The following is a 23107-nucleotide window of genomic DNA, read 5'->3' as shown; positions in this document are numbered from 1 at the left end:
CTGACATAAAATGCAGTTCTTAAGTGAATTTAGGAGAGATCAAAATCATGCCAAAGACAAGAATTAAGCAGAAAGTTTACTATGTCTTATCAAGGAGAATACTTTCTGGGGCTAGAAAAAGGCAACAGCTACCAAGTATTTTCTCTGACAGGGCAGGTACCCGCCATGTAAATACTTTGCTACCAAGGCCAAATACCTCTCAAATTGCTTTGGGGATCCACAGCTGACATCTCATGCGTTTTGAGAATTAGTTCTTTTTTTTGTCTTTCTGTGATTTGTCTCTCTTCTGCTTCCTCTTGCTCTGAAAGTATCTTTGGTTATCACTGAAGCTCAAAGAAAGAGTAGTATCTAGTTTTCACCCGAAGTTGTGAGGGTATTGGTGGATGGAGGTAGTGAGTTCACCTGCCGCTTCCTCAGACAGATGCACTGATACCATGACAAAGTGCTGACATTTAATGAGCACTTATTATGTTCCAGTCATGATTTTAAGCATTTCACATATGTCATTGATTTAATCCTTACACTACAATATATACAGTCCTCATGTTCAAGACCTTGTCTACATTATGGAATATATTAGTAACTTAGATGATAACATAATTCTCAGTAGGAACTGAGCTTGGCCTGAATGCCTGATTAGTAAGAATTGCTTTCAGGGTGTGATGGTTTATTTCTCAATATTAAGGCATAGAATTACTTAAGGCAATGACTAATTAAGTTCCAATTCCACTAGTGATACTGAAATATTTATAAGAAGAAAATATACTAGATGGTACATTTTAAAACAGAAATCCAACCTATGAAAACGACATTATTAGGATAATCTTGAAGGACTAAAAAATGAGGGTAGGCAAACAATTATTATCTAGGAAAATATAAAATATGTCTGTGCTTATAAAATGAAAAAATATCAGATTTGAAGATAAAGCCATTAAATTATATTTACAAGGCAACAATAATAATAAATTAACCACTGCTTTTAACTGAGGAACTGCGTGCCCAATACTGCACCAAGATTTTCATATATGGCATTTTACTTAATCTTTACAATATCTGTACTTGACAGGTGTTTTTCGAGGCACTAAAATAAAGCAGAGGTTTTAAAGTCAGAGAGTGGACTGCCTCACTCTCTCAGCTGTAGGTAAGGGTAACAGAAGTTTTGAGTCCAGAGGGGCAGTTTCAGCCTAAATGAAGGGTTTAGGGAGGAGATGATACCGTGGTATTTAATACCCCACTGCTACATCAAAAGGCTTTTAAAGTCAACTATCCAAAATCAAGGAGAAAATGTGTAAATTATAGTTATGGAAAAGTACTTTGATTTTATGGAAAAGAAAGGGTGAGGTCTTTTTTTTATCTTTTTCAAGATAAAGACTATTTATTAACAAAAATATATTAGCCTATGAATATGCAGAACAGTCCAAAAAGGTAAACTACATTATATAGCAAAAATGGATAAAATATGTTACAATAAAGCAATAAAAAGAGTTCTGTGCTGAGTTAATTAGAAACTGCTATATGTTGTTTGAAGGTTTTATATTGATCATTGTTGCAAAATCATTAATATACATTATATGTAAATAAACAATAACTTTTGAGGATGAAATGAATGACAGGCAGGAGAGAAATACAAAAGGATATCAAAGCACTAAAACAGTTGTAAAGTAATTTTAATCTCCTCCTTTAGTGAAAAGAACAGTCATTTGCTCAGTTATTGAAACAGGTTTTCTTTTCTTAAATAAATTCTAATCTACCTTTAAAGAGACCTAGAGGTATATGGCTGGATTTGTGTGTGTTGAGTTTGCAGTTGAGAGTAAGGGCTCTAGGGAAACCAAACACTAACTTTTGTGGGGACTCATTAATCACTTGCCTTCATTGAGTACAGTTTACCTTACTTTTAAAATGGAACAAGAGAAGAACTTATATAAAATGATTGTTCGGAGATTGAGTGATTCCAATTTTGTAAAGCATTAATGCTAGTGCCTACTTGTTTCTGGAATTAATTCACAAAACAAATGCATTCTTATTTTGCACTACCATATTGAAGTTTACTTTTATAAGTTTATATCCACAGATGACATGTATTTAAAAAAAAAAGAGAGAAGATATTTCCTGAAAAAAACTGAAATAGTGAAGTAAAACAGTATAATATAACAAAGGTTTCAGTTAATAATAACTTACTGGGTACTTTGGATGTTTAAGGTCTTATCTCCCACATTCTAGCTTAGGGAGAAGAATAATTGTTGTTGTAAAAGTAAAATATATAAAAATATATTTTATAAGTGGCATTCAGTCTGGGTCAGATAGAAGTGTTTTGAGCACGTAAAATATTGCATTTTTTTTGAGAGATTAGGGAAAGCTTGATACAGAAGGTGATGTTTCGCTTTGAAGGAAGTGTAGGATTTTGTCAGGCAGAGATGTGGGTGAGTGGGTGGATAATGCAATTTCAGAAAAGATTAGTTTAAGAAGTGAGGTAGAAACTGTGGAGAATGTTCAAGGAGTGGCAATAATTTAGTAGAATAATTAATATTCTCACTATCTTCAGAATTTATCCCATTCTTTGTTACCCTTCTTCAGAATTTTTAAAAACAAAACAATTCAAACATACAGAAATACAGGAAGATTCAGAAAAGTGTGCTACCTATCACTCAGATCACTTTTGACATATCATGGGATCTTTTTTTTTTTTAAAAAAAAAAAAAAATGAAACACTGTCCATATAGTTGAAGGAACTCCATTTCTATGTCATAGCCTCTGTCTCACTGCCCAGGTGTAATTGTTATTGAAGTTGGGGTGTGTCCTTTTCATGCATGTTTTTAAAACTTTACCACATGTTTTTGGACTACTCATGCTGTCATAAATGCAATATACTAGAAATGGGTTGGCTTTTATAAAGGAAATTTATTAAGTCACAAGTTTACAGCTCTAAGGCCTTAACAATGTCCTAACTTAGGTATCCAGAGAAAGATACCTTGACTCAAGAAAGGGCCAATGGCCTTTGGGGTTTCTCTGTCAGTTGGAAAGGCACGTGGCAACTTCTGCTAGCTTTCTCTCCTGGCTCCTCATTTCAAATGGCTTCCCCGGGGTATCTTCTTTCTGTATCTTCAAAGGTCTCTTATCTGTGTTAGCTCTGAAGCTTTTTGCAAAATGGTTCCCTCTTAAAGGACTCTAGTAAGTCCTTTAAGGATTTCCCAACAATGACCAATATAAAACCTTCAAACAATGTATAGCAGTTTCTAATTAACTCAACTCAGAACTATTTTTATTGCTTTACTGTAACGTATTTTATCCATATCCACTTTGAGTGGGTGGAGACACATCTCCATGAAAATCATGTAATCAAAAGGTCCCACCCACAACTGGTGGGCCACATCTCCATGGAAACAACTTAATCAAAAAGATCCCACCCAACAATATTGAATCAGGATTAGAGAACATTGCTTTCCTGGGGTGCACAACAGTTTTAAACTGGCATACCACATGAATGTATATTCATAAATAATATGCAAAATCATTTAGTCTTTGGTGAACTGATATTAATGATATCTTGACATGTCTTTTTTCAACAATTTTTTTAACTTTGCATTCCATTTTCAAGTTTTATCCATGTTGATACCTATAGTTCTAGTCCATTCATTTTAATAATTTAAAGTTTATTTGATCTACATCCCACTACAATAAAAATTTGAACCTATTTTCTATAGGAACTACTCTTATAATTTCATCAATTACCTCTATTTCTAATTTCAATGAACACTTTCTTCCTTAATCTTCATCAATTTCTCCGCAGAATTGGAACCAGCTGGTTACTCCTTCCTTCAGGAAGCATGCTTCTCTCGTCTTAAGGACAACAACCTCTTCCTGGTTTTCTGTGCCTCTTTGGTTTCAGTTCCTTCACTGCCTACTCTCATCCAGATTTTAGATTTGTAGTTCCTCAGGCCTTTGGGCCTAGTTCATTCACTCATTCATTCTCTCTCTCTCTCTCTCTCTCTCTCTCTCTCTCTCTCCAGTCTCTCCATGAATGATTCATCCATTCCCTTGATTTTAATAATATCTCTATGATGATGACTCCCAAATCTCTATGCTTCCAGTCTTGTTGTTTCTAGAAGTCCATATATTTAACTCCTTTTTTGCCTTCTCCATTGAGATATCTCGAAATTAACCCTTGATTTCTCTTTTTCTAACACATCCTTCTCCTCCCCACAGCTTACCATTGAGTCCTTTGATATATTTGAAAGGAAAATATTACAATATATATTGAAAATCTGCTCTTGTGTTTTAGTTTCCATCACTACCATCCCTTAGGATGCCACTGTTTCTCACCTGAACTATTGGAATAGCCTCTTATCCTGTCTCCCTGATTCTTCTCTTGCTCTTCCATTGCATTTTCCACCTAAAAGACAAAGTGGTTTTTCAGAAATGACAAATGGATTATGTTACTCCCCTAATGAAATCGCTTTAAAAGCTTCCCATTAAACTCAGAATAACATTTAATATCTTTATTATGTCCTTCAGCAGCCATGTAATCTGTCCTTTTCTTAAATCCCCAACTTCAGTTGGAGTTCCTCTCTTGCTCACTCCTTTCCCATTGTAGTATCTACTTTAGACAGTTCTTATATCACAAAATTGATGCTTTCCTGCCTAAGACACAGCACATCATTCACCTTGTCAGTGACCTTGCTCTTCATGGATCTGTCACCTTCTCTTCATCTTGTCTCCCAGCTTAGATTCTGTCACCCTGGATATGTCTTCCAAGTCCACCTAATTTTGGTTATCACCATTCATTATTCTCCATCACAGAATTCAGTTTATTATATGCTATATAAATGAATGAGAAATTGATTCCAGCTAACATAAATTAAAAAACGCGTTTGGGATTGTTTCCAAAATTGTGCCTAAAATGGAGAACCAGACACAGAAAATGGGGAAAGCCCTAGAAGTTAAATGACGAGGTGACCTCTGCCCCAGACCCACTACAGAAACAACTTAGTTACACTGTGATGCTATTCACTGCTGGACATTCATATTACATCTACTGGAGACTGATGGCTGGGTTGACAAGATATCATCTGCTCCTGGAATGAATCTGCTTACTTGTCTCATCCTAGATTCAAGTCCTGAGCTGTTTCATCTGATTGGGGAGGTTACTTACCAATAAGACCCACTCACCAGCTGAGTTTTCCAAACATAAAAAGGGTGTTCAAATGCTAGATTTAGAAAGAGGATAAATGAAACCAATCATCCACTACACCGATTTGTGATTACTTATTTATTAATTTATTGCTGTCTATTTTCCCTATCACATGGTTAGTGGGTGAGGTCCATAAAGGCAGAATAATGCTTGGCTTTTTACTGTATACCTAGTTCCTGGAATTGACTGGAGACTAAAATATTAATATTAAATATTTGGTCCATGTCAGCCAAGTTAAAAAATGTTGTCTTGGTCAACTAAATAAAATGACAAGCAGATGGTTAGAGTCTATACACGTTTAAAGGATTTCCTTTATTGCCAAACTTGTTGTTTTACCTTTAGAAACATCTGGCTACATAACTAATACTTGAAATGCATGATTTTTTCTTTCATGTTTGAGTTATGGTGAGGAAATTTGGGTGTACTTTATGCACAGGTAAATATCTGACCCTCATTAACAGGTTTTCTGTAAGAACAAAGTGAGGTTCTTACTGGAACACAGCAAAGAAATGTTGATGAATACAGTCCTCAGTGATTTTTAGGTCTTGCTGGCCTCTTTAGAAATTCTCAAGACATATTTTCTTCAAATGAAATGTGTATATGGTGTTCAAGTGCCTCTTAAGGCTGTGTTTGAGCAGTGACTTGATGATATTGAATTTCACTGAAAAGAAGGAGCAGAGGTAGACTACTTCACAGCCAAGTTCATTAGAATCCATCTTTGGAGAACTTCCGAACAGAAGAGAGATAAACTGCTTTTTATTTTCAAAAATATATTGATGGATACTTCCTTTCACCATATTGAACCTTATCTTGCCATATTGGGCGAAATAAAGGAGCTTAAATAATAAGTAACTTCTATTGTACAAATAATCACTTTTTGTTTCTTGATTATATATTACCTGTAATCTGGAAGAGAGGATTTTTGAAGTTATTATACCAATTTGACAGGGAACACATAAAATATAAATGTTCTCAGAAAAAAAAAGGCTTCTAATTATTGGCATGATAAGAACTAAAGAAATTACAAAATGCAGAATTTTTTAAAATGTAGTTTAAATTTTACTGGGGATATACTTAAGAGTGGAATAGCTGAATCATATGGTAGACTGTTATTTAACATTTCAAGAAACTATTAAACTGTTTTCCAAAGTAGTGGTATCATTTTACATCCTTATCAGTAGTGTATGAGGATCCCAGTTCCTTGAAATCCTTGCCAAAACTTAGTGTGGCCAAGCTTTCTAATTTTAGCCATCCCATTAGGTGTGTGGAGGGTCTCATTGTAGTTTTAATTTGTATGTCCCTAATGACTAATGATATTGAATATTTTTCTTGAGTTTATTTGCCATCTATATATCTTCTCTGGTGAAGTGTCCAAACTTTTTGCTCATTTTTCATTGATATTTTCTGTTTCTTTTCATATTATTGTAATTTAAGAGTTTTTTTATATATTCTAAATGGAAGTCATTTTTCATATATATGACTTGCAAATATTTTTGTCCCATTTGTGGCATATGAAGGTATATGTCTATAAAAATGTATATGGCTATTCCTAGCAGCTTTGTTTGTAATAACCTAAAATTAGAAAAAAAATGTTTTCATCAATAGGTGAATGAATATATATACAGTGGAATACTATTTAGCAATGAAAAGGAATGAGTTATTGATACGTGATTATGAATGAATCTCAAAATAATTATGCTGATTGCAATAAACCAGAAAGAAAATGGACATACTGTATGATGCATTTATATAACATTTTAGAAAGTGCAAACTAATCCATAGAATCAGAAAACAAATTGGCAGTTGCTTTGGAACAGAGTTGGGATAAATGGAAGGAATTCTAGAGGGGCATGAAGAATCTTTTGGGAGTAATGAATATATTCATTATCTTGATTATGGCGATATATATGTATGTCAAAATTTAACAAATGGTATATTTTAAATAAATGCAACTTATGTTTTGTCAACAATACCTCAATAAAGCTACTTAACAGATGTACTAGGAAATTCTCTATTTAAAAAGCAAACTAAAGGACAGAATCCTTTACTATAGCAAATTACCTCTCCACAGCCAACCTACTATTGTCTGTAGATGAATTTTGTACTGTCGGTTGGAGACAAATGTAATTTATGGGATGTTTCTCTCAACCTGTCCACGTATTGCTCTTAGGCCTTCTTGCAAAATATTCGGTATTGTGTATTTGTTTTACTTGTAGTGCTTTATTATGACATCTTCCTGACCCCTTACCAAGGCCTAGTCAACCTTATATAGATTCCTTATTGAACCAGCTGTCTCGAAACATACTACATCTGACTTTCATTCACCTCGTCAGATGATAAAGGAGAGATCTCTATATCAATCCTGTAAGAGCTTCTTTAGAGAGTTTCCTTCCCTAACTATACATTGCCACAACCCAAATGTGTATAACAAAGAGATCTGCTCAATTTTACTATATTTTCCTATTCTGTAGATGAAGCAGGATTGCTTATTTTTGTTTTTAATTCAATCAGGCATTTGTTTAAATTATCCTGCAACGTATTTAATTGGTGATTTAGTCTGGATTCCTATCTACTTTTGTCAGATAGGATCAAACTGTATTATGGTTAACTAGTAACAGAGATTTCGTTCCATTTTTGCTACTCATTATTTGTAATTAAATCTTCACAGCTGAAGGCAATTTATTTTAAGATGGTGCAATCCCTTCTGTGGCATCTATTCAGAGTTTCCTAGGAAAACAGAATAGGAAGTCACCACTTGGGTGTGATTTGAGTGATGTCAGAAGGCCCCTATATGAAATATTTCCCCCTGCTGGTACTGCCACAGGGGCGAGCTCTCATAAATCATATTTTTCCTTACAGAGCTTATAAAAAATGTGTGCAAATTTTAACCATACCTGGTTAAAGTATGATGCTTTCTGGAAATTGAAGTATATCAGGTCCCATTTTATCACAGGGATGTTTCATCACATTAAGTGAATTTTGTATAGACTTTATATTGAAAAATTATAAGTGACTTATTGCTCACATTTTGGCAGAAAAATGCACATTTTACAATCTTGGCACCCAATATACATACTTTCAAAGCTGTTGATTTTATTCTTCTGAATTTGGTTGGGGAAAATTTAAAATAAAATAACTATGTGCCTGATCTTAATTAGGGATAGCATTTGTAGATGATGCATAATCACGCATGTTAATTTGAGCTTTCTGTCAAAATGGAACAAAACATCCCAAATCATCAAAGTATGTCTCATATAACAACATTTTGTACTATGCATATATGTGTGTATCATAAACAATAGACATACATATATGATCAAAAGGCAAACATGATTTTTATGTTGAAGATTCGTATTTTCCCTTTGGAATCAAATTGATACTAATATCAGAGATAAACATTCTGTATGAAAGAAAGAATTAAACAATAGCTCATGGAATATATCCCTATTCATTTCAGTGTTGGTTGTGACTTTGTTAGGCTGCCAGAATGATTGTTTCTCCCTCTTGGAAATACAGTCATTCAAATGGACAATTAAGGTCTGAGTTTGATTGAAGAAACACATCACATGTATTATTAATGCCTGATTTCTTTTGCAGGTCTATTGACTCAAGAGACAAGAAAGGTCAAATACAAACACAGTGGACATCCTGGGACCCAGACCTTCATTAGCATTCTCTAGCTTTTGAGGCAAGTAAAATCACTTTTTGGGACAGACCCTTGGCCTTCCTAATGAACTGCTGTTTCATTTATTCATCCCTAACAGAATATCTTACAGGCATCTTTGAACAACAACTAAAAAGCTCTCTTTTTTCCCTTACCTATCTCCTCTTTCTATCTAAAAGAATAGGAGCTACTCTTTATGGAGTTAGCAATTTTCTGTATCATATCAAATTAGCAATGGTGTGTACTCTTCTTTCTCTCTTTGGATACCACTCATGGCCAAAATTGGATGAAAGATTAGTGATTATTTTTCACTTTCATCTGTAACTTTTTTTTTTTTACTGAAAATGGGGCAGAAAAGAGAGTGGGGATTGTTCACAGCTATTAATATTTGGAGACATTTAAAATTATGATTAATCAATAGGTTACTGTACAATAGTAACACCTAATGGTAAGAATATGGGAAAAGTTCTCTTATTTCTCACTAGAATTGTGAGTTTGTAAAGCTGGTGTTTTTTAACATTTCATAATGTTTAACTGTATTGTATTGTCTCTCAAGTCTAAGGGATATTTATATTATAAAATAAAGGTAAAAGCATAGACTATTCTCATACAGTCCAGTGGTAGATATGTTTGTTAGTTATATGCTCCTGTTAACATTAACTTTAGCTACATATGGAAATGAAACTAAAAGAAAAATAGCTGCAATATTTTATGATTTGTGCTATGGAGAACTTTAGGATGAGTCATTGCTTATTAACAAGTAGCTAGATATTATGCAAGTTATCAATGTTTACTAATGAAGCAAATCTATTTTGCTGCAACTGATTTTTATCAGAGAAAAGCCTAAGGGTCATCTGCTGTGGGTTAAAACTGACAGAGATTAATTTGAATTCATTCAGCTGTCCAGCGGAGACAACTGTGGCAAGTAAGGTGGTAGTCATAATTTATCTGTACTCTGAAAATGTTCTGACCTCATTTGCTTTCCAAGCTATGAATGAATGATTTCTAAATGGCTCAGCATTCAGGATGAGTGCTGGCACATACAGTCTCATAACACAGGAGGAATAATGTAACAGCAGAATTTTAAAGCACAAGTCCGCAACAGGGGCTCTCAACAAGAAACTGCAAATCTCACAGCATTCATACTTAAATCTCTTTTCTTCCTTTACTCCCTCCCGCTATTTTTCCCTAGGTCTTTCTTCCTTCCCTCCCTCTTTCCCCTGTCCCCCTTCCTTTCTCCCCTCCTCTCCTCTCCCTTTTTCCCTCACTCTCCCTCTTCTTTTTTTCCTTCTTCTTTCTCTCTTCCTTCCTTTCTTTCTCTCTCCCTCCCTCCCTTCCTTTCTTCCCTTCTTTCTCTCCCCTCTTTCTCTCTCTCCTTTCTCTCTTTCTTTCATTTTCTGCCATCTCTTCAGCCTGCCTGTCCTCCCTTCTTCCTTCCTTTCTTAGAATCAGCCTAATCCACCTCTTAAAATTCATGTATATTTGTAAATATTGGGCAAGAATAATTTTCCATTTTAAAAGAACCCACATTTCCAAAGTAAACAGAACAAGAGTATTTGCTTTAAGTGACACATGAAAAAGAACTTGCAAGTTATTCTTCATACAGTTAGGCACCATTACTACTGTTTTCTCCACATTAAATCTCATGGCCAGTTAAAAACAAAATTGTAAAATAGGTCGTTTGTCATTCTTCTCCCAGCCTCTTAGCACCTCTCTCTCAATTCCTGTGTTCTCCACCCTGACACAGGTACCAAGAGTTTCCACTCTTCCTCTCCTTATTTCTTCATGTCAAATAAAGTTTTCCTCTAGGGAACATGAATGATTCTCCTTTCATCAAAGAAAATAGAGTTTTTATCTTGCGGGCACTTTTAACTTTAAAAGTACTTTAAGTTGCATTATCACGTGGGCTTTTCTGCAGCATTGCTTCCATGTAGTCAGAAAGGCATGGGTACCCCCATTTCATGAATCAAGAAATTTGGCTGAGAACAGTTAAGTGATATAACCAAGGTCACTCAGCTAGTATGTGGCCAAGTAGAACTAGGAGCCAGGTCTTCTGACTCATAGTGAAGTATCCTTCCCATGGGATGACTTTGAAAGGTATTAGTTCATTCACATGAGGGATTTAGACATGGTAAAATGTCCTTTAGTTTTTATCCCAGAATACATTACAATGTATATATAATTTATTGTATGTAATGGGCGAGAGAATATTCATAGGAGAAATATCTTAGGGAGGATATTCTTGGTATTCTTCTGATCACCACAGACAGCCTATCAATTTCATCTGCACATAAACTAGACCCTTTTGAAGTCAATAGTTCACTTAGCCTATTTTTAATAGAAAATCGCATACTTATTTATCATCCAAATGTTGACAGTAGATGTAAATCAGAAAAACTCTTGATATATGTAGTACAATAATTAAGAGCATAATCTTTGAAATGAGCCAGATATGCATAGAAGTTCTGATTTTACATCTTACTATTATAACTGAAGTTTGGTTAATTAACATTTCATAATCTCACTTGCTTCATTGGAAATGGGAAATGATCAGCTGTCATGCACCATATAGCTATATTGCTTGCTAACTCTTCAATTATTTAAGAGCCATATGACTCTGAAAAAGTAACACACCTTTTCAGATGACTCCTTTTTCTCAGTATAATGACTTTTTTCCATCCCAGAGCATATAATAATATATATAATACTCTTCTATATGAAACAGCATATTGATACTTTAATTTCAGGCAAAACAACAAAAAGTTAATTCAAAACTGCAGATTTTGGTGAGAGAATAACATTCTCAACAAATGTGGACAACACACTGTTTTCATGGTTGCATTGTATACTACCAAGCTAAAAGTATCGTAATGGTTAGGCTCTGGTGTCAACTGATTATGCCCAGTTGTATGGTCAGGCAAGCACTGGCCTGACCATTGCTGCAAGGATATTACATGGCTGGTTGAGTAAATTATCAGTCAGTTGATTGCATCTGTGACTGATTACATCTGTGATCAACTAAGGCATGCCTCCCACAATGAGATAATCTCATCAGCTGATGGCTTTAAAGGGAGAAGGGAAACTCTTTCAATGTTTCTTCAGCCAGCAAGCTTCTCCTGTGGAGTTTGTCCAGACTCTTTGTTGGAGCCGTCGGCTTCAGAGCCTGCCCTATGGATTTTGGACTCTTCCATTCTCAGGGTTGCATGAGACACCTTTATAAATCTGATATTTACAGATATCTACTGTTGGTTGTTTCTCTAGAGAGCCCTGACTAACACAGGTATGAAGAGGTAGGGGTTTCTATAATGCTACATTCTATTTTGAGCATGTACTCTTTGCATATATAAAACTGATCACAATTTTAATCTTTTATTTTGTGCTGCAGGTGTTTTTCTGTGCTTTATTTTTAAGTGCAATTTGAGTTTAAGATAACCATGTACTCCTTTGGCAAGGTTTGCCTGTGTGAAACTCACCTGACTCTTCATTACCTTCCCCTTTAAAATTACTTTGTCCTGGGTGGGCCATGGTGGCTCCGCAGGCAGAGTTCTCATCTGCCGTGCCAGAGACCCAGGTTCGATTCCCAGTGCCTGCCCATAAAAAAATAAACAAAATTACGTTGTTCTTTTTATCCACCTCCTCCACCCACTATTGTGTCTTCTCTTCCTCCTTTGGTCAGTACAATAAGCTTTCCTGATATTTCAAGTTACGTATTGTTCAGATTTTTCTATGTGTAAAAATTGTTAAGGTGTCTTAGGTAAGGATGGAAGGCTTCATACTTTTCCCCATTAAATTTATTGAATTTTAAAATTGTAATATCTCCACAGGTAATGACAAGGTTTTCATGAACAAATTAAAATCATTTATTGAGGTATGCCAGTTAGTAAATATTAATTACTTCTCAAAGCCCTCTAAGTACTGGGGTCACTACAGCTATTTTTCTTATTGTCCTCTTCAGACTTCCCATGACTCAGCAATTACTAAGGTAGTGCTGGCTCAGCAACACTCCCCAGGACCCTGTTCCAATGCGGTTGGGTTCTATTCTGAGTGGTCCATACTCTTAATAGGCCTGTTCTTTAATATTATGAATAATCCTTTAAGGATGATAAAAATAACCTATGCCTAACAGTCGTAGAGAATGAAGTTATACAGTGCACACATAATTAGCATAATGCCTACAGTAAATACTGTTTAAATATTAGCTATGATTATTACATTATTTTTAAACTGTAAGAATGTTAAAATCTGTATATAAAATCTGTATATTTTTATAAACAAACACTTACATATATTAGTTTTCTAAACACAAATTGGTAACCTCTATCTTTTATATTTGATGCCTTCGGTTGGATTTCATTAATGAAGAATAATATAAGATATCTTTTTTGAATTGGAGATATATTGGATTGCATAAAGTCCAAAGTACATAACAATGCACAATTGAAATGAGAAATCTTTGTAATTGAGTAATTTCTTCAAAGAACTTTTCTCGGATAAAAAAAGTAGAAAAATCCTCCTTGTTTAAATGCAAGTGTCTGTAATCAAGCATTTAAATTACAATCAATGTGAGATTGCAGTTGTAATTTTTTTAATGAAATTTGAGTGGAATTAGTACATGATTCAAACTTAAATATGTAAATACTTTGAATGATTTCATTTATACAGAATGCTTACATGACTTTTATCAACAGATTCCAATGATGCTTGCAAATTTCATCTTCCCCATTTTTTCTCAGAGGTCCTTAGCAATATTCAATAATTGGCTGTCCTGAACACTGATGAAGACAACTAAACCAACCAAATCCTCACTCTTTATGGCTATCCACATTCTTAACTTAATCACTCACTGCAACTTCTCATTTAGTCAGCATTTATTGAACAAGGATTATCTCCTGCCAACTGCTAGAGATAACATTGGAGGGCGGCATGTTTCAAGGCAGCTCATGAGTACAAACTTTCAATTTACACCACCTGGGTCTGAGATTCTGCATCCACTCTTGTGAGTTCCATGACTCAGAAGTTATTTAGATTCTCTATTTCAGTTTTCTCATCTGTTAAAAAAAAAAGTATTATAATCATATATACTTCATAACACTGTAATGAGGTTCTAATGAGTTGATACATTTAAAACTTTTAGGATAGTGCTTGGAAAAAACCAAATGCACTATTTAAATCAGCTATTTTAAAAATAAGTATTGGCATTTTCTAGCCCATTGAGAGGAATTAAGTGGTGCGTTTTGAAGATTGAAGAGCATACCTGACTATGTGTGTTGTTAGGCCTGTCATTTTGATTTTCAAGGAAGTAGATAAACTAAATAAAAAGGTAGGGCATATTTTTGATTGTTTACTGTTAACTAGTATAATTTTGCTGTTGAATTTGAAACAAATGATAAATACATTATATAAATTCTTAATGGTGGACCTAGGGTTACTATGCTCTAGGCAAAATACATTAATGTTTTTGAGATAGGATGAGGAGTTATTGAAGATGGAATACATATCCTAAATTCCAGATTAATTGTCTTAAAAGTCATTAACTGAGTTTCCATTAGAACTGGAGAGGAAGTTCAGATCTGTGAAATATGTGAAAGATTCCTAGGCCAAGTAATCTCTTCTGATGGTAATAACAGGCACAATTAGATGTGGCTTCAAGAAGAATGAGAGACTGAATTAGGCTCATACTTAACAGGAAATAGGGTTCTTGAGTGTAGGGAAGAACCAATAGACTCAGATTAATCAGAAAGGAGGAGCAAGGTGGAGGAAAAGGACTTTGAGTTATAAAGAAGATAGATATGAACGCAAATTAGAAACGTGGAACAGGAGAAAGAAGAAAATGAGGATATTACTAGTGATGGAAAGGATTCCAGGAAAAATGTATCATAGGAGGCGAAATTGAAGAAGTTTATAAGAACTAGAGAAAAAAGAAATGAAAAAGAAGAAAAGAAGGAAGAGATTGTAGAGCTTATTGAAACCGGAAAAATGTATAGAAAAAGACATAGGAAAACACAGGGGAAAGCCATATTTATAATTATTTTCATAAAAAAGAATAAAAATATCAAGGAAGAATGCGAAGGAAAAATATAAGGACAGAAAAAATGATAAAGCAATGCTTTATTGAAGTCAACTGTTAAATGTCATTTTCTACCCAAAGCTTAGATGCCTTTAATATATTAATAAATGCATTACTTGCTCTTTAAAAAGTTAACAAGTGTTAGCATTGTCCATTAATTTTCCAGTTTGAGAAACGTTCTTCCCAGGATAATGTATTGTTTATTGGTTCAAACATTACACTAATAAACAAGCAATTATTCTGTTATTCTAAATAAACATGTTAATCGCTTCGTAAGGTCACCTTTTCAGACTATTACTAGCAGTGATTACAAGATTAAAGAATGAAAAGGAATGAAGCTGAGAATATTTGAAATTAATTTGCATTAATTATCTGGCAATGCCAAGGGTGAATGATCATATTTTTAAATCAGAAATCACACCTGAACTAGCAATCCACTATTGACACTTATTGTCATGGTGCTTCTAAGGTGACATTTTAAAAGATCACTGTCATGGTGTATGCATAGATTTTAAGTTTAGACACAATATTATCTCAACCTTGCAAAATATTCCCACTTAAGTTATATCAAGTGGTATGCCTATGACAAATATTTGTTGAATTCTTTTTGTTTTCCAGGCCATTAGTATAGGCTTTAGGAATACAAAGAAAATTCAACTAAGTCACCAATCTCAATGAGCTTCTGGTCTAATGTAATGAATATATAAATATCTCTAATAACACATGTCTGTGTGCTACCACCGTTTTATGGGGTATGCCAGAGGAAGTGTCCACAATAATCTGCATCAGTGCGATAAAGATAAAGAATTAATACAGGCTTTTTGGAGTATATGTTCTTTAAATAGAGTCTTAAATTATGCATCTGGGATAACTAAATTATTCCCCAAGAGGGAAGGTGCAGGCAAGAAAGTTTTACAGGCAGCAGAAACAGGATTTTATACATGTAACAAATGGCAAAGGAATTCTTATTTTTTTATTTGAAATCCCTTTAGGAGGAAAAATAGGTGTTAGGGTTATTTTAAGAGGAAAATTAAAAATTTTTCATGTTGAGTTAAATCTACTCCAATGATCTGCTTGATAAAAGACATACAAAATACCACATATAAAAATGTGTCAGGCAAATGGAAAAACAAGACTTCTTCTAAAGTAGTTCAGCTGAACAGCTATTGATTATCTGGTTTATATGACTGGCACTGATAGACAGTAGAAATAGGTACCTATTTGAATAAAATATTGTCTCTTCATATTCTTTAAAGGAAAGAGCTTATAGGAACTTGTATTAGAAGAAATCCATACGTATGAGGTGGATAAGAGTAAAATCAGTTTGAAAGAGGTTGTCACTTGGGCACGCTCCCTGAAGCTGCATTTGCATAACATACCTATCTATTATTTATACTTATATTGCCTAATTGTTGGAGAGAAAAGGCCTTTGGAGAGTTGATGGAGGTTTATTTGTAGGGTTAGAGCCTTTGTGGCTTCACTGACTATAATCAAAATATTTGCTTAGGAAAAAAATCAATGAAGTAGTTTCACTGGAATTTCATTCAACAAGTCTAGAATATATCCCACTAAAGGGATTGTTAGGTGAAATGTTGGCAAGGCAAAACATGAAGACTTACTATAATTCAGCTAAGGAAGACTCTGATCTACACAGGAAAACAAAAATGTGCTGTAACATTGCTCACAAAAAAGACAGTAACATATAATTTATTTGGAATTTCTCGGAACCAGAAATAAATGAATGATACCCTGAAAGACAACTTGCCGTTTTTCTCTAAAATCCATGCATCAGATGTCTCACAATAAAGCCCTTGAATACAGAAACCATAAATATAATTCACTGTACGCAGTTCAAAAGTACTATTCAAGGTATGTGGGGAAGATAAACTGTTCCAATAAGACAGAAACCAGCAAAAGGAGGTAAAAATCTGAGAAACAATACCAGACTAAGCATAATAAACTTTGTGGAGATCAAGCCTTGTTGAATTCTTATCCTTAGAAGCTTACATACGGAACACTCCACTCAACTCTAGCATGCTTGTCAACTGTGCACCATAGAAGAACTGAATAACTGTCTTAAAGTAGACGGAAATCATACACAAGTGCTGTAATAGCTAACAATAGCTGATGCTTTAATGATTCTTAGTATTTTGGAGTGGAGGTCCTCCTAGTAGTTCCATAGTCCTTTCTTAATGACAGATTGCAATTCCTTCCTTAGATATTCTCTGCTTAAATAATCTAAATAATAAGTATAAACAAGTTAGAGTTTAAAAGGTCATCAGAAACTAAGAAACTGCAATATGACTTGCCACTCACATTGTTTACATATTTAGAATTCTACATAGGTAGAAGTTCATATGCTGATGAGCAATACAACAAAGAAATGTCAAAAACTCATATTTAAGGAAGGTAATAAACTAGTTAATTAATGATCTTGTGGCTAGAAAACCAAAGAATGTTGTTCCACAATTAGGGCTTTAATACAGGGGGTATAACTCTTTAAGTCTACAGTGAATTCTTACTGAATGGTTAGATAGTTTTGTTTGTTTTTTGTTTTTCCTCTTGAAAATATATCTATCATTTGGGTCTCCCACCTGGAACATAGATGCAGTCTCATTTTTTTTTCCTTAAATTGAGATTGGATTGATTTTAGATACGTTGTACTATCCATCATTTTTCCCTCACTTGTAGGAATATTTATGACACACTTCCTGAAAAATAACTTCAGTTTAGGGTTTAGATGTACTTCATGCCCTTTTTCTTTTATTTTAAATAACATTTATCATCCAACAAGCATTTATTACGGGATTACTGTATTCCTTATACTGATGTGTATGTTGTAGGAGAATATTCTATTCTCTATTTTCAATTGAATTTGGGACGTAAGATATGCCATAGTAGAGGTTCAGAGGAAGAACTATAGCAGCTCACATGAGGGGGAGGTTATTTACAGTTGGGGACTATGAAAAAAAGTCCTAAAGAAGGATAAAGCATTTTGTGCTAGGTCTTGAAAGATGAGTGGTTTTGGAGTATTTGGAAACATGGGGGTTTAGGGGATGCAAATACAATCATACATACAAAGCACAGAATGAACAAGATCTCAGAATCAGGAACCATGGGGGATACTCTCAGATTAATGCATTTTTTATGCCTTCTCAACTCTCCGGACATGGTCCCTATCTAGAGCCACCTGTTGACTCATTCACTGTCAATCAGACCTATCTTTGTAAACCTTGAACGAAGAAGCAAAGGCGCAGAGGTATGGTGATAGAGAGGAGTTAATGGAAATCTCACATGGAGTCAGGGTATTGAAAGATGTATTCGAAGGGTTTGATGCTGAGAATCAAAGATAGTTTTTCTACTAACTCATACAAGAGAATATAATAAACACAAAGACATATGAGGCTATATGATCCCAGGAGAAAGAGAAGCAGCTAATAAGACAGAGAAAGGAAGAAAAATGCAAAGAGAGGGAGAGGGAAAGGGAAAACTAGAGAGAGAGAGAAAGAGAGAGAGCAAGTAACAGACTGTGATGTTTCTCGAGTTTCATCTCCAGGTGTCATGGAATTTCATTGTGTTTTGATCCTGTTTAAAAGTCTTGTGTCCTTTCAATATATTCTCTTTTATTTGAACTAGCTTGACTGGGCTTCTGTTCCTTGAAGTCAACAAGTTTTGACTAAGATATCTTAATCAAATATTGTCTAGTTTATTGGCACCCAGAGTACCTATTGTGAAGCAATGGAAACTAGGTTTTTGTGGGTGAGACTTAGATTATGGAATTCTCTGATGCCATTCAGACTTTTTTTTCACTCTGGGAATAATAACATAAAGTTTCTGAGCAGGATGATGGTGACATGATCAGAGCAATATCCTTGAAAAGTTAACTCAGCTTCAATTTGCAGAATAGATGGAGCAGAGAGTGAAGTAGACAAATTAGGAAACTATTTAGGTGACATCATTGTGAAGTAATGTGATGACAGTAGGAATAAAATAGATTTTATGGAAGTAGAAATTTCCAGAGGGGCAACTGTTTGGATGGGAAAATAAAAGAGAGAGGAATGAAGGAAGATTTAAAGAGTTTTTGCTTAAATGGCTGCTAGAAAAGGAGGAACTTCAGGCTATACATTTAGGAATTAATTGCATGGAGGTAATAGAACCATGGGATGAGATGTGTTCAATAGGAATATAACATAGACAATTATGGGGACAGGGGGATAACACAAAAATAATAAACCCTGAAAACTGGAGAAATGCCTGTATTTTAGATAAGGACTAAAATGAGAAACCAGAAAAATGAGTAAAATGGAGATTTCTGAAAGGTAGATGTATTAGTGGCATGAGGTTTAAGCGATAAGTCCAGTTTTTGTTTTGTTTTGTAGTAAACTTAAAATGACAATAAAAAGATCAAAGGACTTGGCAAGGAATGAATCATTCATGAAATTCTGTCAACCATTTTAAAATAAGGGGTGATATGAAAGGAAAGCTACTTTCTGAAAATATTTCTTGAGAGAAAGGGGAAAATAGTTGCTTGAAGGGCTAACGAATTTAAAAAGATTTACAATAGCGAAGGCTATATTGTATACTGAGATGGCATGGGAAGTTTGAATATCCAAGAGATGGTGAAAATAATTTGAAAAGCATACTGTTTATGAATGTGATAGGAGAGATAGAAAGACGATGTGCATATTGGATTTAATCTAGGAAAGGCAGAATAATGACTTTCTCGTAGACAGAAGGGAAACAGATATTGGATATCTGTATCTAAAAATACAGATATTTTGAGGCAGGATAATGGGACGTATAAACAATTCATATTGAATGACCTTAAGAAATAGTAGGCAAGTTTATCTGCTGAAAGGAATTGGAATTTAAGGAAAATAGAAAAGGACATCAGTTTGATATGAATAAATCACTGATAAGTTACCAAGAATTTGCAATAAGACCAATTTGTCTAGTTTAATGCCACTTTCTATTTATTTATAGAGTATAAGGAAAACACAAAATTGCTAGAATAGGTAGAAGACCATGGGCTCTTCAAGTATAGAGTTTCTTTTCTCTCAATATGGTGGATTAGATAAAACAGTTATTATAAACTCCCTGTGTGTAAAACAATAAAAGAAAGCATACATGGAAATGGATAAAAGAGCTTGCCGAAGTATAGGTAATATTATCAGGAGCCAAAAAGCAAATTCAGCACAATAACCAACAGAGTAAGAAAATGTGGAGGCCATGACTGATTTGGAGTCATCTGATTTTATTAGGAGCTAGACTGATTTTTTAAAAAATTTTTTATTGTATAGTATAACATATATACAAAGCAAAGAAATAAAAAAGCAGTAGCATTCAAAACACTCTCAACAAGAAGTTATAGAACAGATTCCAGAGTTTGTCATAGACTACCATACAGTCCTTTCAGATTTTTCCTTTTGGTTGCTCCAGAATATAGGAGGCTAGAAGGCTTAAATACTTTTTTTTTATCACCACAATCGACTTTTATCTTTATTTTTTTGTGAAAAGTAACATATATGCAAAAAAGCAATAATTTCAAAGCACAGCACCACAGTTAGTTGTAGAACATATTTCAGAGTTTGACATGGGTTATCATTCCACAATTTTAGGTTTTTACCTCTAGCTGCTTTAAGATACTAGAAACTAAAAGAAATGATCAATTTAATGATTCAGCAACCATATTCATTTGTTAAATCCTATCTTCTCTGTATAACTCCACCATTACCTCTGATCTTTCTATCTGTCTCTTTAGAGACAGATTTGGGCTATGGCCATTCTAATTTTTTCATGTTGAAAGGGTCTGTCAATAATATGGGGTAGGAAGAGGGAACTATCTGATGTTCTGGAGAGGCTGGGCCCTCTAGGTTTCAGGACTTATCTGGTTCAGGGACCCATCTGGAGGTTATAGGTTTCTGGAAAGTTACTCTCATGTATGGAACCCTTATGGAATCTTATATATTGCCCTAAGTGTTCTTAAGGATTGGCTGGAATGGTCCTGGTTTGGGTTTCGCTTGTTATTGTGGGTAGCAATGTCTAACTGAAACTTGCATAAGAGCAACCTCCAGAGTAGCCTCTCAACTCTATTTGAACTCTCTCTGCCACTGATACTTTATTAGGTACATTTCTTTAACTCCCTTTTGGTCAGGATGGAATTGTGGATCTCATGGTGCCAGGGCCGGATTCATTCCTGGGAGTCATCTCTCACATCACTGGGGAGACTTTCACCCCTGGATGTCATGTCCCATGCAGGGGGGAGGGCAATGATTTCACTTGCAAGTTGGGCTTAGAGAGAGTGAGAGCACATCTGAGCAACAAAAGAGGTCCTCCAGAAATAACTCTTAGGCATAGTTATAGGTAGGTTAAGCTTCTCTGCTACCTACATAAGCTTCACAAGAGTAAGCCCCAAGATCAAGGACATGGCTTATTGATTAGGATGTCCCTGTAGTTTGGCAAAGTATCAGGGGATGTCCTGATGGTAAAGTTTAATAGTTCAATAATTTTCCTCCCATCCCTCAAGGGACTTTGCCAATCCTTTTTTATTATCTACTTAATATACTCTAGGATGTATCCAGGCATTACATTAAGCTATACAGGATTAAAGAACCTCTTTCCTATTCTGTGCTCCCTGTGTTTCAATTGTTCAAATGAGCTCTACAGATAGGTTGAGTTAGATTATGTGCTACAGAAAATTTAGGTTCCCGGCTATATAAACTTTTCTTCCTTTGGTCTCAAAGAGTATTTGTGGTTTTAAAATATAGACATTGTCTTCCTTGCCCCATGTTCTGAATTACTTTAACTTGAAAAGCTCTGTGGGGGGATGGATACAATATCTAGGGTTCTTGGAAAGTCCAAATTGAAACTGAGACCCAAGCAAAAAGCAAAAAGCCTCAAAGAGCTACAAGGTCAATGGGCATCAATAAAGGAGACAGAAAAAATATCTGCCTGTCAGCAAAGGCAGATGAAAAGATAATTTGGTTATCTTAGGTTGATTCAGAATGGGACAACAAAAACTCTCTCTGAGAATTAATAACCGTAGACCTTCTCCACAATTATAATTTAAATTTACTCTACCATCCTAGTAGGTAAGAAGAATGAAATTAAAATTAAGGCCAAAATTAATCCTAAAGAAAGCCTAAGGAAGGAAATAAAAAAATAAGGGCAGAAATCAATGAAATTAAGAGCAGAAAAACGTTAAAGTCAATGAAACCAGAAGCTGCTTCTTTGAAAGAATACAAAAAATGTTAAAACTCTAGCTAAACTGACCATGAAGTCAGAGAAGCTAAAAATAATTAAAGGAAGAATGAGAAAGGGATATCGTTAAAGAGGCTGCAGACATTAAAAAGACAACAAGAGACTGTTGCACCAACTTTACGCACATAAATTCAACAACTTAGCTGAAATGCACAAAATCCTTGAAAATACAAACTAACCAATCTCCCTCAAGAATAAATAATGCAAACAGTCTTAAAGATATTAAATTCAATTAGCAATTAAAAGTTTTCTAATCAATAAATATCCAGACTAGACAGATTCACCTGAAATTTCTACTGAACATTTAAAGAGAAAATATTACCATTTCTATACTAAATCCTCTAAACAGTAGAGTGGGAAAGAATATTTCCAAGTAATTTTGATAAGGCCAGTGTTGCTCCAACACCAAAACCAAGCAAAGATATTTCTGGGAAAGACTACTGACGAAGAACTCTCATAAAAGCATAGTGCACAAAGCTCCCACAGAATATTAGTGAATCAAATCCAGAAGTAAATAAATAAAGCAATATCCCAGGGAACGAGAGGTATAAAGAGCAGTAAGGGAGGACACTGGCTTAAACCAGAGATAATAACTATAGGAAACAGCTACATGGCAACTTGAGTATGATAGGGGAGAGAAGGGGTTACTCAATCCTCAGGGCTCAGACATGGGGTCTCATGTAGCTGGCGTTCAGATATCTCAAGAGAGAGTGCCGGCTACCTGCTGTTGGTACTAGGGCTTTTGAGAGAAGGTGGAGGCTGGAGCCAACTCTCCTGCAGGAATAATGCAGACAAGTAAGAAAAACAGGAATCCCACTTCCCACTTTCTAATCTCCTTCTACTGGGTCTTATTGTCAGAAAGTCTGGGAAATACAGTTTGCAGATTCTCAAACCAGGAATCACATATCAAAGTATAAAAGAATCTATT

At 34.7% G+C, this 23107-nt stretch overlaps 1 protein-coding gene across 1 annotated transcript in view; it reads right to left on the bottom strand.

Annotated features, from left to right (window-relative positions):
* LOC143686924 (uncharacterized) overlaps positions 1-23107 on the bottom strand; it is a 103664-nt gene that overhangs the window by 72316 nt on the left and 8241 nt on the right. The window contains exons 2-4 of the mRNA XM_077163375.1: positions 13821-13900; positions 12326-12439; positions 4321-4390 (exon numbers count right to left, since the gene is read on the bottom strand). Coding sequence (XP_077019490.1) covers positions 4321-4390; positions 12326-12439; positions 13821-13859 — 223 coding nt within the window. The 5' untranslated portion in view covers positions 13860-13900. The remainder of the gene's footprint in view (positions 1-4320; positions 4391-12325; positions 12440-13820; positions 13901-23107) is intronic.

This window comes from Tamandua tetradactyla, chromosome 1 (assembly GCF_023851605.1).
Source record: "Tamandua tetradactyla isolate mTamTet1 chromosome 1, mTamTet1.pri, whole genome shotgun sequence".
Lineage (NCBI taxonomy): Eukaryota > Metazoa > Chordata > Mammalia > Pilosa > Myrmecophagidae > Tamandua > Tamandua tetradactyla.
This window is presented reverse-complemented; position numbering and strand designations above follow the sequence as displayed.